Source organism: Talpa occidentalis, unplaced genomic scaffold, assembly GCF_014898055.3.
Source record: "Talpa occidentalis isolate TD23 unplaced genomic scaffold, MPIMG_talOcc4v2.1 talOcc4.7, whole genome shotgun sequence".
Lineage (NCBI taxonomy): Eukaryota > Metazoa > Chordata > Mammalia > Eulipotyphla > Talpidae > Talpa > Talpa occidentalis.
Genome location: NW_023605083.1, coordinates 63799295 through 63815557, shown reverse-complemented (window position 1 = coordinate 63815557; position 16263 = coordinate 63799295). Strand labels below are relative to the sequence as shown.

The 16263-nt window shown below is 41.8% G+C and overlaps 1 protein-coding gene across 1 annotated transcript in view; it reads right to left on the bottom strand.

Moving 5' to 3' along the window:
• Window positions 1-16263, bottom strand: part of SNX30 (sorting nexin family member 30) — a 92474-nt gene that overhangs the window by 41503 nt on the left and 34708 nt on the right. The window contains exon 2 of the mRNA XM_037495499.2: window positions 6534-6725. Within this exon, the coding sequence (XP_037351396.1) occupies window positions 6534-6725 (192 nt within the window). The remainder of the gene's footprint in view (window positions 1-6533; window positions 6726-16263) is intronic.

Sequence of the window (16263 nt, the reverse complement as noted above, 5' to 3'; positions counted from 1 at the left end):
GACAGAGCTGACCTTAACCCCTGTGCCACCAGGGAGGTCCCCTTTATTTTTATTTTTTTTGTGAAAGTTTTGTTTTTCAATTATGAATCCAGACTTTTCCATTTGTAAAAATTCTTTACAGCCATTTGAGTATCAAACTTTCCAATATTTTTGGATACAGAATTTTTAAAATGTCATGTAGTCAACTTCATCATGTTCCCCTTTAGGGTTGCTGATTTTGGTATTGGTGATAAAAAGACTGTTTTGCAAAATTTAAAAATATTCACCTGTAGTCTCTCCTTCAGTTATAGCTTTTATGTCTTTAATTACTACTCTTCTCCTTCTAGGATTCTACTAGAAAATAATAATTTTTAAACTGTGGCAAAGATAACATGTATAATAATGCTCACTGCTATCTTATTTAAAATAGCAAAGGAGGGCCTCCCTGCTGGCACAGCGGTTGAGCACTGGGTTGCGAAGCTGCCCGCAGCCTCGGCGGTGCCTGCTCAATCCCCGGCTGCTCCCCAGCTACCAGAGGAGGGTCCCGCATGGCGCGTAGACCTCTCCTGCCGCCTGCTGCTCCCCTCAGCAGTGTACTTCGGTCCTTCTGCCTGCTCTGCTCCCCGCTCTGGCTCTGGTGAATTCTCTCACCCTCCCGCCTTCTGACTGTACCCAGTGCTTATATAAATAAATAAAAAATTTTAAAAAATAAAATAAAATAGCAAAGGAGTCTGAGGAGGTGTGATCCAGTGTCCCTAAGTCACATACATACAGTGTTGTAAACCAAGATTACCTCAATTAAAAAAAAAAAAGTAACAAAAAAGTCAAAGCCACTTGAATGTTTAACAATAAAAGTCTGTTAAGATATTATAGTAGATTTATTGTGTGGTTTTCAGGAATCACATCTGTAAGTAGTTTCTAATGACTAAAAGTGCTTCAACAGTTTTTAAGATAAAAAGGGGGGATACAAAATTAATGATACATATATTATGATTTCATTTGTGTTAAAAAATGGAGACAGGACCTCCCAGGCAGTTGAGCGCAGTTCTGTGAAGCTGTCTGCAGCCTTTGCAGTGCTGGTTCGATCCCCGTCAGCTGCGGAGCAACCCACACGGCGGGGCAGACCTCTCCTGTCTTGCCAGCTGCTCCCCTCAGCAGTGTATTTCAGTCATTCTGTCTGTTCTGTTCCCTGCTCTGTCTCTGGTGAATCCTCTCACCCACCTGCACATCTGGCCTGTACCCCAGTTCTTGTATAAATAAATCTTTAAAAAAAAAATGGAGACAAAGCATTAGAAGAAAAATCTAGAATTAATAATGACAAATGGCCTGTTTATAGTCATCCTTATTTCTAAGTTTTCTACCATTTCCATATAATACTTTTATAGTCACACAGTTGTCTTTTTGTTTTGTTTTGTTTTGGGTTTTGTTTGTTTTTTAGCTCCTTTGATGACATAGGGGATTTATTAAAGCAGTAAAATTATTTGACATTTTCAAAAATAGGTAAAAAAAACTCATGAAATAGAAGAATGCTTATACTGTGACCCATATTTATTATTTTTACCAAAACGTGCTTTAGAAATGATATAGTGACACATAAGTATGATCAAATGTCATTACAAGGAGGTGAGAAAGAGAAAGGGAAAACAAGGCCAGAGAGAAAAAGCAGAGTCAGGAAAGAGGCTAGCAGTACATACTCCCCACGAAATTCTGCACACTTGCCGAAACTGGGCCACAGACATCATCCCTGTGAATTTCCAGACAGAAACCCAGTCCGTTATAAAACCCACAGTCCTCTGACAACATGCAGGCCAATAAAATCCACATATGAGTACACAGAAAATGTTTCCTCTGTGAAATTCAAGATCTAATTTAGAAAGGAAAATAAAGTCCCATGTGTTTTCTTTTCTAATATCTGTGGTAAACAAGAAAAAGGGAAAGGAAGGCAGGCACCACAATCCCATTATCAGAAACACCACCTCACTGCTCTCTGTTCCTTCCACTCCATGTTCTGCAATCTGAATGCCCAACTAAGCTCACTAGGCCCAGTACACACACCTTAGTCACATCTAGAAATCAGTAGCTGAGCACAAGCACTGTGATGAATGTTAGTTTTCACCATGGTTCTGTGTGAATAATTGTAATCATCTCTAAGTAACCCTGACCTTTTTTTTTCAAGTTTCACACTTTAGAAGGTGGAGCACGGAGCTGCAGTGTCATCAGTTACCCAGGAGAGCACCCTGCCCACTAGCTGACAGTGCACGGGAGACCTCCTCTTACTCTCAGGAGCTGATGTGACCCCTGTGACCCAAAATCACTACAAAGAATGTCCGTCCATTCAATCCAGTTTAAACCACACTTTGGACAGACTTGGTGTTGATCAGATAGGTCATCTGTCCAGGTCATATCTGGTTCCTAAAAAGGCTAAGTGACCACAAAGGGATGTATTCCCTTATCAAAGAGTAGCCGGGCAATTCCATTGGGCTTCAAACTCCCACTGCCCTAAGAAAACACCTAAGTACGGTCAAAGAGCTTTCGGCCTCTCCTCATGCTCACCTAAGTTTCTTCTTCTAGGACCTTCCACTTATCTCCTCAGACCAAGTGGGCACCGGAACACCCACTCAAATTCCAAAAGCTAGTTCCACCCTGAGAATACAGACGGCCTCCCTGCCACCTAAGTGGAAGCTGTTTGTTTTTCTCACATTCCACACCTTTCCTCCCCTCTCCAAGACCAAGTTGCTGTTGACATGCTCCTCATTCCACACTGTCCCTTACCACCACTCCTCCACAGACCTGTGAAAACGCTAAGGTCCATGCCATGCAGATATACTCATCTCGGTCCCTCCTCACACATCATCTTCTTGTACCTACACTCAGTCATCCTTTCCAAATCCCTTCTATAACCTGCATCTGGGTGCCCTCTAAAAGCAGCTGGTTCACACAAACAACACCCATCTCTAAGCAACAGTCTCCTTCCACTCCACAGCTGGTCACCAGGTGGAAAGTCCCACAGCTCCCTCCCTGACCAGCACTTTGGATGCTTCAGACTCCATTTCCTAATAACTTGGATTTTCAGTCTCTTGGGACATACAGTTCCTTGACCTTCTGCCTACTTCTATCTTTACTTCCCTCCTCAGCATCATTCCATGACCCATTATTTCAACCTCTTACTTAACCAGTATCCTAAAACTATCCTTCTCCACTGTCCATTCATACAACTCTGGCAAAAATGCAACTATCCACCTCATCCTAATTAGACCTGGGTGTGAGCACATTCCTAGAGGCAAAACAAATTCAGGCAAACACATGGCTTGACACAATAAATTTACAGCTGGACCTTCAACACCGCCAAGCAATCTTTTTATAGTTCCCTCGGTAACTCTCTCTTTTATCATCCACATTCGTTAACACAAAGTCTGTAGAAGGTTTGAAAACGTTTAAGTCTTCACTCTTCGTAGGAAGCCTCATTGCCTACTCATGGAGAAACTGCAGATATAATCAAAGAACTCCTCACATTCCTGCCAACAGAAACATTGGAGAAAGGACTCCCCCCAGAAAGGCCACACACTCCCTCCACTCCTGCTCCTCTCTTCACCAACACTGTCCACCTGGCACTTTGTCTCTTCCATCCTTAGAAAACAAACAAAAATCCCCTGTTCCTCGAGTCCACAACCCTCCAGCTACTCTTCTTTTTCAATGTTCATGCTCATTGCCAAACTGCCAGTACCAGTGGTATAAGCTCCTCCTTACCTCTCACCCTCTGCAAACTGGGTTCTGGAAATAAAACTACAGTCTATACCTACTTCTTTGTGTGAGGAACAACTGATGATACATTTAAAGCACTTAGCACAAAAGGAATGACAGCTCATCTGTGCAGAACCCCACCGCGGTCTTGGAAGCGGTAGCATGAGAAGCAGGCTTGCTGACATTTACGAGCACAGAAAGCTGTCCGCAGTATCTTAAGTAAATTGGCAGCAAGCAAAATACTCCTATTTGCAAGTGGATAGAGACAAATGATTCAGAAAATTATAAATGATTATTTCTGGCTGGGTAGTTTTTAAGTTCTTTTACTTTGTTTTAGCTTGAGTTTTCTAAATTCTCTACAATGAGCATGTATTACTCATATAAAATAAAAATTAAAGGGTTTCAATTGCAAACAAAGTATAGGACATGGAAAGTACTCAATAATTAGCTATTATTGTGATGTAAATTTCTAGGCACCCCAGAGAAAACTGCCAGCATCTGCTGGCCAGAGAAGGCCCACGCTGGCATCTACACCACTGGAGAGATTCGACCCCATTGACTTAGATTTGGGTGGAGGGAGATTCACCTTCCATGGCTCTCAGCCCAAGGCTCAGTTCAGGCAAAAGAGCCCCACAGGCCTCTGCTGGTGGCGCTGGGCTGCGAGGCTGTCCGCAGCCTCTGCAGCACTGGTTCATTACCAGGCCACTGGCGAGGGTCCCACAAAAAAAAAAAAGAGCCCCAGACTTTGTCAGCCTTGCTTGTCAGGAATTTGTATTAGGACTGGGAAGCCAACACTCAAAGGAATAAAGTATTTATACAAACTTGCACGCTGACCACTCATCTAATGGTCATTAATTTAATCAAGATGGCCATTACATCTGTTTGAAAACCTCTGAAGTGGACTCCCAGGACAAGATCGGGTGTGTGGAACCTTCTGTTCCCATCTGTCATCCCCACACACTCCACATATCCTATCAAACATTCAAAAAGAAGGTTCCACATGTGTCACCAAGATATAAACCCTTGTCACTATTTGAACAGGAAAAGAACAAAATTCGGGCTTGAGATCAGGAGTGGAAAGGAGGGTAAGAAAGAAAACTTAATTCTGCAAGAACTTCACCTTGAGGTGCTGGCATCATAGCCAAGTGAAAACGTGGGTTTAGAACTTGGGGAAAGCTATCCTAAGACATTTTCAAAATTCTGGGAAACTGAATAACTCCAGGAAAGGGGATAGAAATAAGAACAAAAGGAGAAAGACTTCTTGGGAAGGAAAGAAAGAGAGGAGGCAAAGGAAGTGTGAGGAGTTACAGCATGTGTAGTAGCCCGCGAATCCCTGGACGGAGGCCCGACAGCAGGCAGCACCCAGGGACATAACCTGCAGGGCAGGGCAATCAGCAAGAGACGGAACGCAGGGGGTGGGCGAGCCCTGCTGTGTGGTGAGGCTGTCACCCTGTCACTCAGCTCCTTGCACCACAAATTCAAGAAAAATGGGTTTTACATTTCACTGACTACAGGGTAAAAAAGAAGTTGACCCTAGGGGAAAAAAAAATAAGTCAATGGAAGTAATTCATGGGAGTACGTATGCCCACCTAGGACCTCTGAGGATATAAGATACACCTAAGCACTTAGCCCAATGCCTGGGAAATGCAGGGGGAAGGTTGTGTGTGAGTGTGAGTATGTGTACATGCCTGTGTACATGCAGATACCATGTTTCCAGTGTGAACTTGGTGGGGAAAGGACAGGGCATTAATAGCAAAAGATGATGAAAGGCTTTAATGTCCATATAGAAAAGATGTTGGAGGATCACTAGGTAAAGAATTAGACAAAGACTGAATAAGCAAGCTATACAGACACACACACACACACACACACACATTCAAGTGAACACGGAAAGGTCTTCAAAGAGACTACAGAGGGAAAATTAGAAAACAATATTACAGTGATATCTGAATTATATTAATTTTACAATGCATACATGTAAAGGCAAAGAAAAAGAACTAGAAGGACACACACCAAATTTCAGCAATGGTTGCTTTGGGCAACAGCACTGTAAGAACCAAAGAAGATTCATGCTTTTTAGTCTATACCTGGTTTTTTGGCTTTATAAGAATGTATTTATATTACTTGTACAATTTTTAAAATAGAACATTTTCATCCTATAATAGATGAAAAAGCAAAATTTGAGTGCATCTTATTCTCTGTTTTTTTCCCATCAAAGAACTTAGACAGGAACAGAACCAGCCCCAATAAAAACATTTTTTTTTTCTAGAATGAAAAAGAGAAAAAAGTACAGTTAAAGGAGATGTTCACCAATGCTAAAATTCTAACTAAAGTGCTACCATTTAGGATTACTGTGAACATTAATTGATTCAGTCTCAATTCAGTCCCACTACCTCCCTGGCACAGAGCACAAAGTCAGTAATTAGCTCCCATTAGGTCATGCGCCCCCTACCATTAACTCCAATTACACTACATAATAATCATGGTCTCCTCCCAGATACTAGGTTGCTATGATGATTCACAAATTTCAAAAGCAATATATTAATATGTTACACAGAGTCAAGACAGAGAGAGAAGTGAAAGTATAGGAATTAAATGATTTATTTTGAAAAACTGTAGACACAATTTCTTCTTCATTTTAAGGTAAAGAATTTACACATAGTCCTTTTCATCTGAAATGCCCACTATCTCACTAAGCCATACCTACATTTGTGAACAGAGTTTATGGAGGGAGAAAGTGAAGACAGGAATCATGGCTGGAGGACTCCCTTTCCTCAAGACCACTCAACCAGGCAGAAGATAGAGGGACGTACTTTGGTGGTGATCCTGTACGTGATGTAGGTCTCCATGGTACAGACATGCTTCTTGGGATCATCCACCGTGACAAAGAGATCTCTGGTCTCACCATCCATATCATCATCAAGTTGAAGTCTGTTGAGAAGGGAAGATGAGGAAGCTGGACTTGAAGTGCCTGCTGGAGTTCCACCATTGGGCAAAATGAGGTCCTAAAAGGAGAAAAGAACCACCTTACAAATTAAATGAAAACATATACTTAGAGAACACCAACAGAAGTAGCTGTTTTAGCCAAACCAAGAAATACCACTAAGTACAGAAATAACATTCAAAGAGGGCATCCCCTGGTGGCACAGGCAGTTGAGCACAGCGCTGTAAAGCTGTCCGCAGCCTCTGCAGCGCGGGTTCAATCTGGCCAGCTGGGTAGAATCCCACATGGTGCAGCAGACCTCTCCTGTCTTGCCCGCATCTGGCCTGTACTCCGGTTCTTTATGCATTAATAATGAATAAATCTTAATGTTTAGTGAGTGAACAGGTCTTTTGTGACCAAGAGAAAGAATTCTGTAGACAAATTCACACCGATTCCCCTCCCAGTAGTTCCGGGATAGAGACCAACACAGCCTCCACCATTATCACATTTAGACACGCATACTCTCCTTTTCTTATGTTCTCAAGGCCACCAGCTGAGTTCAGGTAAACATTTAGGGGCCCAAACCTTCTTAAATACTTGATGTATTTTAAAACTTAGTCAACATTCATAAAGACACAAATAAACATATGCTTTCTGCAAGAAGTTCACATCACACCTATTACTGCTTATAGGAAAATATTGAATCTGAATCTGAATCCTGAATAAATCTGAAAACATGACACCAATTTTATAGACAATACAGAGGAGTGAAGAGGATGTCAAACAATATTGTGAGATGCAATCAGCAAAATCTACACTGTATGAAACCAAAGAATACCAAAGACCCAGCTTCCTCAATAAATAACAGAGAAAAATAACAGACCAAAGAAACTTAAGAGAGCTATCAACCAACTGCAGTGGATTCTGCATAAAACAAAACTGTACAAGAAAAGATTTTGTGATATTTGGGGAAATCTGAATATTCATAAGTCATTTGATGACCTAAATGAATTCTTAGATGTGAAAATGGCATGACTTTACAAAGCCTTCATCTTTTAGAAATATAGACTAAAATATCCATGGTTGATATGATAGGATATCTGGCATTTGATTCAAAATAATAAGGATCGGTAGGTGGGGATACTGGTGATTCAAGATGCCCTAAAGTGGTTAACTACTGAAGCTGGCACCTGCAGGTACATTATACAATTCCTTGGGTCTTTATACAAGTTATTCCCCAAAAGACTACCCTCAAGATATGGCCCATGTGTGAAACAAACATGGAGGAAAAACACGAAAACCTCATGAAGGGGCAGGAGGGTAGGTGGATGACAAAGGTAAAGTGAATGACCCAGGCCCCTCCATCCTCAGAGTCCGCCTGAAGCAGCTGGTTTGCTAAGCAACCGGAGCTCTGGAGCAGGTGCTGCGGGAGGGGCGCCTTTATGGCCAACACCAAGCACAGAATGAGAGAAGCCAGGGAATCCCGTGGCCCAAGACAAAAGCCTCCTGCTGGATTTTGACAGCGCTTGGTCAGATCTCTGTACCGCAGCCAGAGAGTTCTTTGAAAACTGTTCATCAAATACGTCACATTCCCACTCAACTCTCAAAACTTCCAATTACATTTAGAAGAAAATCCAAGCCTCCCTCCCATGGCCCTGCTATCACCCACAAGGTCCAGCGTACTTTCACCATTATCTCTGACCTCATCAGGGACACCCCCTACCGGCTCACGCCATACACACAAGTCTTGTTCATTTTGGCCTTGGGGATGCCCATACTAGACAGAAGGCCTTATCACTATCTGAAAAATAATTGTGTATTGATTGATGGACTGTCTGACACCCCACTAGTCTGTAAATTCCCTAAGAGGAGAGACTGTCTCGTTCACCCTTCCATCCTCTGGTATCTAACAGGAGCTCAGTAAGGACTGGATGGATGAAAGGAATGACCCCACTCAACATCTTGCCAGTGAAGGCTTGCAATGGACAACTGCTGAATGACAGAAGGTTGAGGCCAACTTGAAGCAGACTGTGTAGTTTTGAACCGCAGTTCCACTGCCAGTAGTGCGACATGAACAACTTCCTCAATCTCTCTATGCCTAACAGGACTGAGTTAGTATGTAGAAGCACTGGAATAATGCCTGGTACATGGCAGGTGCTACATCAAATTAACATACTCAAGTAGTAATAATAAAGTCCACTTGTCAGCAAGTATTCTTGCATCCCCTTATCAACTGTGGGGCTTATTCACAGCAGACACTTAATATATACAGCTGAAAATAAAAATTGTATCAAGAGTCATAGTTGGTGCCTCATATATATTTTCCTTTATGACTTTACTGTCACAATGGAGACCTACAGTGGCCCCTGTGAGTTACAATGACGTAGTTGGGAAATGAATGGGTACTCCTCGTTGCTCCAAAACATCTATTCTCACCATGTAAGTTTCAGTTATAAGAGTATTTCTTCCGCCCCTGCCCACTTTTTACATAAGAAAAGCAACACAGCACTAGGCTGCTGCAGAAATCCCTCTGCTTCAAATAATTTTCTTTTATAACATTCACCATGGTGGTCAGTCAGCCATGAGATAGATTATTAAATTAGCATAAATCTCTGGCAAAATTCTATTATTGTATTAGACATATGGCTTATGAAAAGAAAGCAGTATACTTTAGGAGCCGACATGGATTTAACAAAAACAAGTCATGCTAAAATACTCGAATTTCTCTTTTAATGCAATTAGAGCAATGTGGGCCACATGATGATCAAGTTTCAGAAGCGCTTGACAAAGCCTCTTGAAGCATCTTTCCCACTAGTGCAGAGCACTCTGAAAGTACAGGCTGTACCTGGCTCACTATTAACAGTGAGGTGCAACTGACATTTAACAACTTTCACAGAGTACCGTATTATTAACCACAGTCACCATGCTGCTCACCCCCACAGCCCACTTATTTTATAATTGGAAATTTGTACCTTTTGACCCCCTTCACCTATTTTGCCTCCCACCCCAATCCACCACTGGCCACCTTTGGTCTGTTCTCTGTATCTGTGAGCTTGCATTTGTTTTCTGCTTTTGCGGTTGTGTTTTTAGATTCCACGTATAAGTAAAATCACACAGTATTTGTTTTTCTCTGTCTGATTTATTTATCTCATTTTCTCAAGGTCCAGTCATGTTATAGCAAATGGCAAGATTTGGTTGTTGTGGGTTTTTTTAATGGCTGAACAGCTGAGTAATGGTGGTGCATACTGCATACATCTTTTCAAGTTCATGTTTTCATTCCCTTCAGAAAAAATCCAGAGGTGGAATTGCTGGATCCTGTGGTAGTTCTCTCTTTGCTGTTTTGAGGGCCCTCCATATTGTTTTCCACAGTGGCTGCCTGCCTTGTCCGAAGGCAGACACACAGGAGATGCTTAAAGAATGAGTGTGTGATACACAAACTAGATAAATATTTTTGAATATCGACTCTGATGTAAGGTTAAATTTAAGCCCACTTTGGTGAATAAATTCAAAGGGAAATCTCAAAAATGTTTTGTTCAAAGATGTTCAAAACACAAAATGAATTCTGGGAAAATCCCAAGAGTTAGATAACCAGAAAAAAGTCAGGTTTGCATTAATAAGATTGTTGTACACTCACTCATGTAAATACTGTAAATCTATACTTCTAGATAAACTCAATGAATTGAGCACAAGCCTTTGTTTTCTGCCTCTTCCCATCCTCCAATCAACTAATTTAATAGCCTAGAAAAGGGAAAGAAAAGGCATAGAAAGAAAAACCATGATTAGAATCATATCAGATTGGAAAATTTAAAAGGGTGCCATCCAAATACCAGAACTTTGAAAGATTTTCTACTGGATATAACTGGGATACAACCAAGGAAAAAAGAAAGAGGTATCTTTCTCCAGTGTCACTGACATTATTTAAAGTTTTACCCTAGAAGTAGAAAATGTCCTGAAACCCCTCACATACACCCTGATTTGGAAACGCATTTTCTTGGACAAGCAGGGCGTGGAAGGGAAGACAGAGGGGCAAAAGAAGACCCCCACCAAGGGTGTAGGGCTGTTGAAGGCAAGGAATGCCCAGCCAGGTTATACCCTGTAGGCACCACCAACAGAGGGCGCCACCCATTCCACACAAGCCACAGCTTCATCTGGTCATGCAGGGGTAGAGACACAAGAGAAAGGATGGAGGAACAGGAACACACCTGGGTCAGGGGCCCTGGGTGGATTCATGAGCATGAAGCAAGGGAGACTTCAGATTCCCAAGGGGCAGGGTTCTGCTGGGAGGGGCACAGCACCTAAAACAAGAAAGCAACCAGGCTACATAGAATCCAGACATAGGAAAACCAGACCATGATTCCCTGCCCAGGACCCTGGCTTCCTTCTTTCTGACTCTTTTCCCCACCAACAGATCACTCAACTGAACTGTCAACTGATTACTCAACCCAAGATCCAAGAAGACAGCTTTAACATCAAGTAGAAACAGGAGACCAGTAATTCACTTGCTCTGACCGGAGCAAATAGCAGGCCTGCATTACCTCATCAGACACAAGTAAACCAAAAAATATATCAAGCATGCATTATCTCACCATTCAGATGCAAGAAAACCAAAAAATATAGCCAGTCTATATTAACTCATCATTCAGACCCAAGAAAAATGAAATACGAAGAAAGCAGCATAGTCATCAAAAGCAGGTAAAGCCACCGCTGAAAAAAAATTACCCCACAAAACAGAAATTTTAGGCCACATCTACTTTATGCTCTCATTTTTAGAAAAAAGTCAAAACGAAGTGTAAGAGGGAACAAAAAAATGAAAGCATAAATTGGAAACAGAAGAGTAAAAGTTATAAACAAAATCAAAATATAATTCTTCTAAAAGATAAATGAGATTAACTAATAGGAGGCTTGACCAAGACAGAAGGGAGGGGGGCAGCCAGTAAGTATTTAAATCTTAGCTCCGTGCATGATTATAAATTAAAAGGATGTGCTATGAATAACTATGGCAATAAACTTGGAAACCTACATGAGCCAGATGGCTTTGTGGAAAAATATATATATGGCCAAAGTGAAATTAAGGTGAGGTAGAAAACCTAAACAAATAAATAACCACAGAACTGTATTCAGAGGATTTCTACTATAAGCTACGTTAGGCCCCTCAGTGGTTTTGCAGCTGAGCTCTAACAAAACCTCAAAGAGTCAGTCCTCTTTCATGCAAACACTCTAAGACACAGATTTTTTTTAAAAATGAGGTGACATTTCAAATCATTTTTTTGAGGCTTAGCTATATCTGATATCAAAATACTGGGGGAAAAAAAGTAAACCATAATGTAAAGATAAATGTAAAGATAGTTAACACAGTAACAGCAAACAGAAGATTAAAAAAAATTTAAATAGAGAAGGTTACACCAGGATCAATTCAAACATATTCCAGGAAATCAAGAATGATTTAACATTAGGAAATTTATTAATGCAATTTATTAACTGATCATATAGTCATTGTTGACTATAACTGTATACACAGCTACCAAATGCTTACTGTTACCCTTCATTGATAAATTAAATCATTCCACTAAAATCTCTAAGCAAATTAAAGAATAAAAGGAAATTTACTAACTATGCTAAAAAAAAAAAGTCTATGAGAAAACATTAGCAAAGAACTTGAAAACATTAAGTGAAGGAAGCCAGATACAAAAGGCCACATGTCTGATCCTATTTATATGAACGTCCAGAACAAGCAATTCCACAGACTGAAAGCAGATCTTGGGGGTGCCAGGGGCTGCAGGGAATGGAGAGTGACTGCCGACATGTACAGGGTTTCTTTTTCTAGATGACAAAAATATTTTGGAATTAGACAGTAATGATGATTGCACAATGTGGTATATATACTAGAATTCACTTAGATGCATATTTTTAAACAGTGAATTTTAGGGTATGTGAATTGATCTCAATAATCATATTTTTTAAAGCAGCAAGCAATGTGTAACACTGAGGACACATCTACTGAACTCAGAAACAAGATTCCAATACCTAACATCACCCCAGTGCTGTGAGGTACCTCAGAACCCCATGCACTGAAGTATTCAAGAACATGCAAATACATGAGTAATCCACCACACCACCCCCGGCAAGAGGTCCGTCTCCTCCAAAAGTAATCTAAATTTTTAACATACATAATAGGGAGGAAATGTATTTAAAACATTTTTAAATGAGCAATCTGAAGTAATGCATTTACTAAATAATGTGCAGTGAAAAAGAGATGATACGAACTACATGGCGGATGGTATTATCATTTGCAACCATTACATTCTCTTCTCTTAATAGGATTACACAGTTTTTAAGATTTATTTATTTATGCATACAAAAACTGAGGTACAGGCCAGAGGTGCAGGGGTTGAGAGGATTCACCAGAGACAGAGTGGGGAGCAGAACAAGCAGATCTACTGAAATACACTGCTGAGGGGAGCAGCGGGCAAGACAGGAGAGGTCTGCTGCTCCATGTGTGTAGCTCCCTGGCCTGGGATTGAACTCATGCTGCAGTGGCTGCAGATAGCGTCATAGTGCTGAGACTTAACACCTTGCACCACCAGGGAGGCCTGGATTACACATTCTTACAATTGCCAAGTGAATGTCCACAGAAGACACATCCCCACCCCACTGATTCCAGGTGGCTCTGTGACTTGCTCTGGGCAGTGGAAGGTGAGCCAAGAAACATTCACAGGTGGGAGCAGGTGTTTTAAGAGCCATAGCGCGTTTCTACCAACTCTCGTGTCCGGTCTTGTCTGCTTTGAAACTAGCATGTCCCAGTTAGGGGCTGCTCCATCAGAATGGAAGACTGTGGAAAAGAGCCACAGCACAGCCTCACAGCCAACAACACATATGTGACCTAGAAATTAATGTTGGCCGCAACACCACCACCTTTGAATTTTTAGAGTTTTACTGACAGCAAAGCTAATACATATAATAAAAATGTCTGTGTAATTTTTAAAATCTAGATAGGAAACAGCGATACATACTGGACTTTTAAGATGTGGGGTCTTATAGTTGTTCAAATGCATCTTAACTATAAGTCCTAAGTCATATCACCCTACTTGCTTATTAGCAAGAATTCAGTTCTTCTCTACTACCCTTACCCCGGAACCCCATGTCCAAAGTTCTCAGAGCCTACCACCCCTACCCTGAGATGCTCATATCTGAATTGTCTGCACAAGTATCCCCAAGTTTCCAGGGCCTCCAGTCTGTGAGTCCTAGGTCAGCATCTTCCCTCAACATGTCATGCATTGCTCCACTTTGGATTCTGGATCATTTATGAAGTAATCTCTTATTCAGACATGGATTAAGGAGCCCTGTTTCAAAGCTTCATCTGTAGGTTAATGGAGTCATTGAGAAACAGAAAAGGTTTCCATAGCTTTTCTATTAGAATACCTGCCCTTAAGTAAAATCCACCGGTTGGTCTGATACAAAACATCTACAATCAAGATCGCAAATGAAGTCAAAATGAAAAAGTCCAAGTTCACATTCCTTGGCTGAGTTTCCATTGTCTGTAACTAACTTTTTCTATGAATTGCCAGACCAGTGATCACTTCTCCAGACATTCCTGTGATTCTTGGGAGCAAAGTTTTTCCCCCACTCTCATAAAACATGATTGTGTGTCATTCCTCCTAAGGAGGATACATGTCAACCACATACTGAACACCTAATACACACTGGCCAGAACGCCAATGCAGCCTTACCAAAGGAAAAAGGGTATGACACTGGTCTTGAAATAATTCAATCTAGTTGGAAATATGGACAAAAACCCACCAACTATGATGCGATGCAATATGGATGATAATGGAGCTCCAAGCAAAATGAAGGTGGTGAGCAAAGGATGCAGGGCCAGCTTGAGAAGAATGAGCAGACTTGCCTAATGGAAAAGCGAGGTTGGGGAAATTTTGATGTGAACTTTTCAGGCTGAGAAACCACTTTCATAAAGGAGAGGTATTTACAAAAGCTTGTCTCTAACGGAATGATAACTAAGACCCACAACACAAAGCTTCTGCCTCATAATCTATACTGGTTGAGTATTTGCACTCCTTATGTAGGACTCAAAAGCCAAGACTGCTTTCTAAAAAGACAGATTAAATCTCCCCAAAGGCACATATCCAAAAGGAAAATGACCTACCCCCACAAACCTGTTTTCTTTTCCGCCTGCCTTGATGCATTCTGCCAACTGAAAAGCCAGCGACATTTCTGCACCAAATTCATGCATGGGTCTGGCGCGCAGAGCCTCCCAGAGGTCGCCTGAGTTGTCTGTGTTACACAGAAGTGTATGTGAGGAGCCCAAGTCTCTGCTCTGTCCTCTAGGGCTGTTACACCACTGCTCAGATGATCCTTCTGGTATGGTGGGTGATGCAAAGTAAAGGGCTTGGAGGAACCAAATGAGGAACCATGACAGTATGATTGGTAATCAACAAAGGACAAGTGAAGTTTCATAAAGACGATGATGGTAACTGACTGTGGAGTCCCAGTCTCAGGTCTCATGTCTACGCTCTCCCAACTCTGACCCACTCCATTCACTCTGATCTTCAACAGCAGAAGTGAGGAAGGAATTCTAGGGTTAGAGTCCAAATGGCTTAAGTTCCAGCTCTGTTCCTTTGCCAGGCCTGGGGCAAGGTACTCGAACACTCTGTGCCCTCCCTTCTCCTTCTGTGACATGGAAGCTGTAAAGACCAAAGAAAATACAGAATATGCTTGGTCTAATAACTTAAGAAATGTCACTTCCCACCTCTCACCCAATACCGCTTAACCGTGCCATTCATACAAGGTATAAAACCTGCTCCTACGCGTTTCTGCACTAGCATCTGGCAGAGCACCACACCCAGGGAGGACACCCAGTATTGGATGAAGTGAGACAGCACCTAAGAAAAGTGTACGAGCATCTTTCCAAGGACCCAGACAAACATTATATAGAGCCGGACATGTACCAGGTGATCAAGTACGTACCAGACCAAACCTTTTCAAGAGCAAAAACCACTTGAGAAAGGAACAGAACCCGGCAGGACTCAACGAGCAAATGGTGAGCTGGGTCCATGCTCATGGCCTACACAACTCAGCTGTGCTAAAAAGAGGGGTGTGCATTTGGCACGGCTGAAAGCCTCCATAGCACCTAAAGCAAACTCCTCTGCCGCAGGGACCCCTCCTCAGGCCCACAGGCACTGTGCAGCAAAAGTCACATGGAAGTGCTTCATGTGCACATGCAAATTTGATCTTCCCTCAGAGAGAATCTATCCTTTTTAGAATCCCAAAATAACCATGGGGGGAAACGTTAAAAACCGCAGATTCTAAACTGTCTTTACATTAAATAGAGGAAACAGAAACATTGCAATGCGCATGAGCTACCAAAATTCAAACCACCGAAAAAAGCACACGCACACTAAACAACTGTGACACAAACACCTTATCTGGGGGGTGGGGAGGGGAGTCCTTAAACCCTCAACCCAAACCTCAACTAGACTGCAATGAAAATGTGTTAGAGCAGGGGCGGGAAGAGCACAAGGGACTATGGTGATGGTCCACAGGCATCTCAGTGCTGGGAATTTTATGGGGACTACGCCTGAGAGGAGAAAGCAAACAGTGTACCAAAA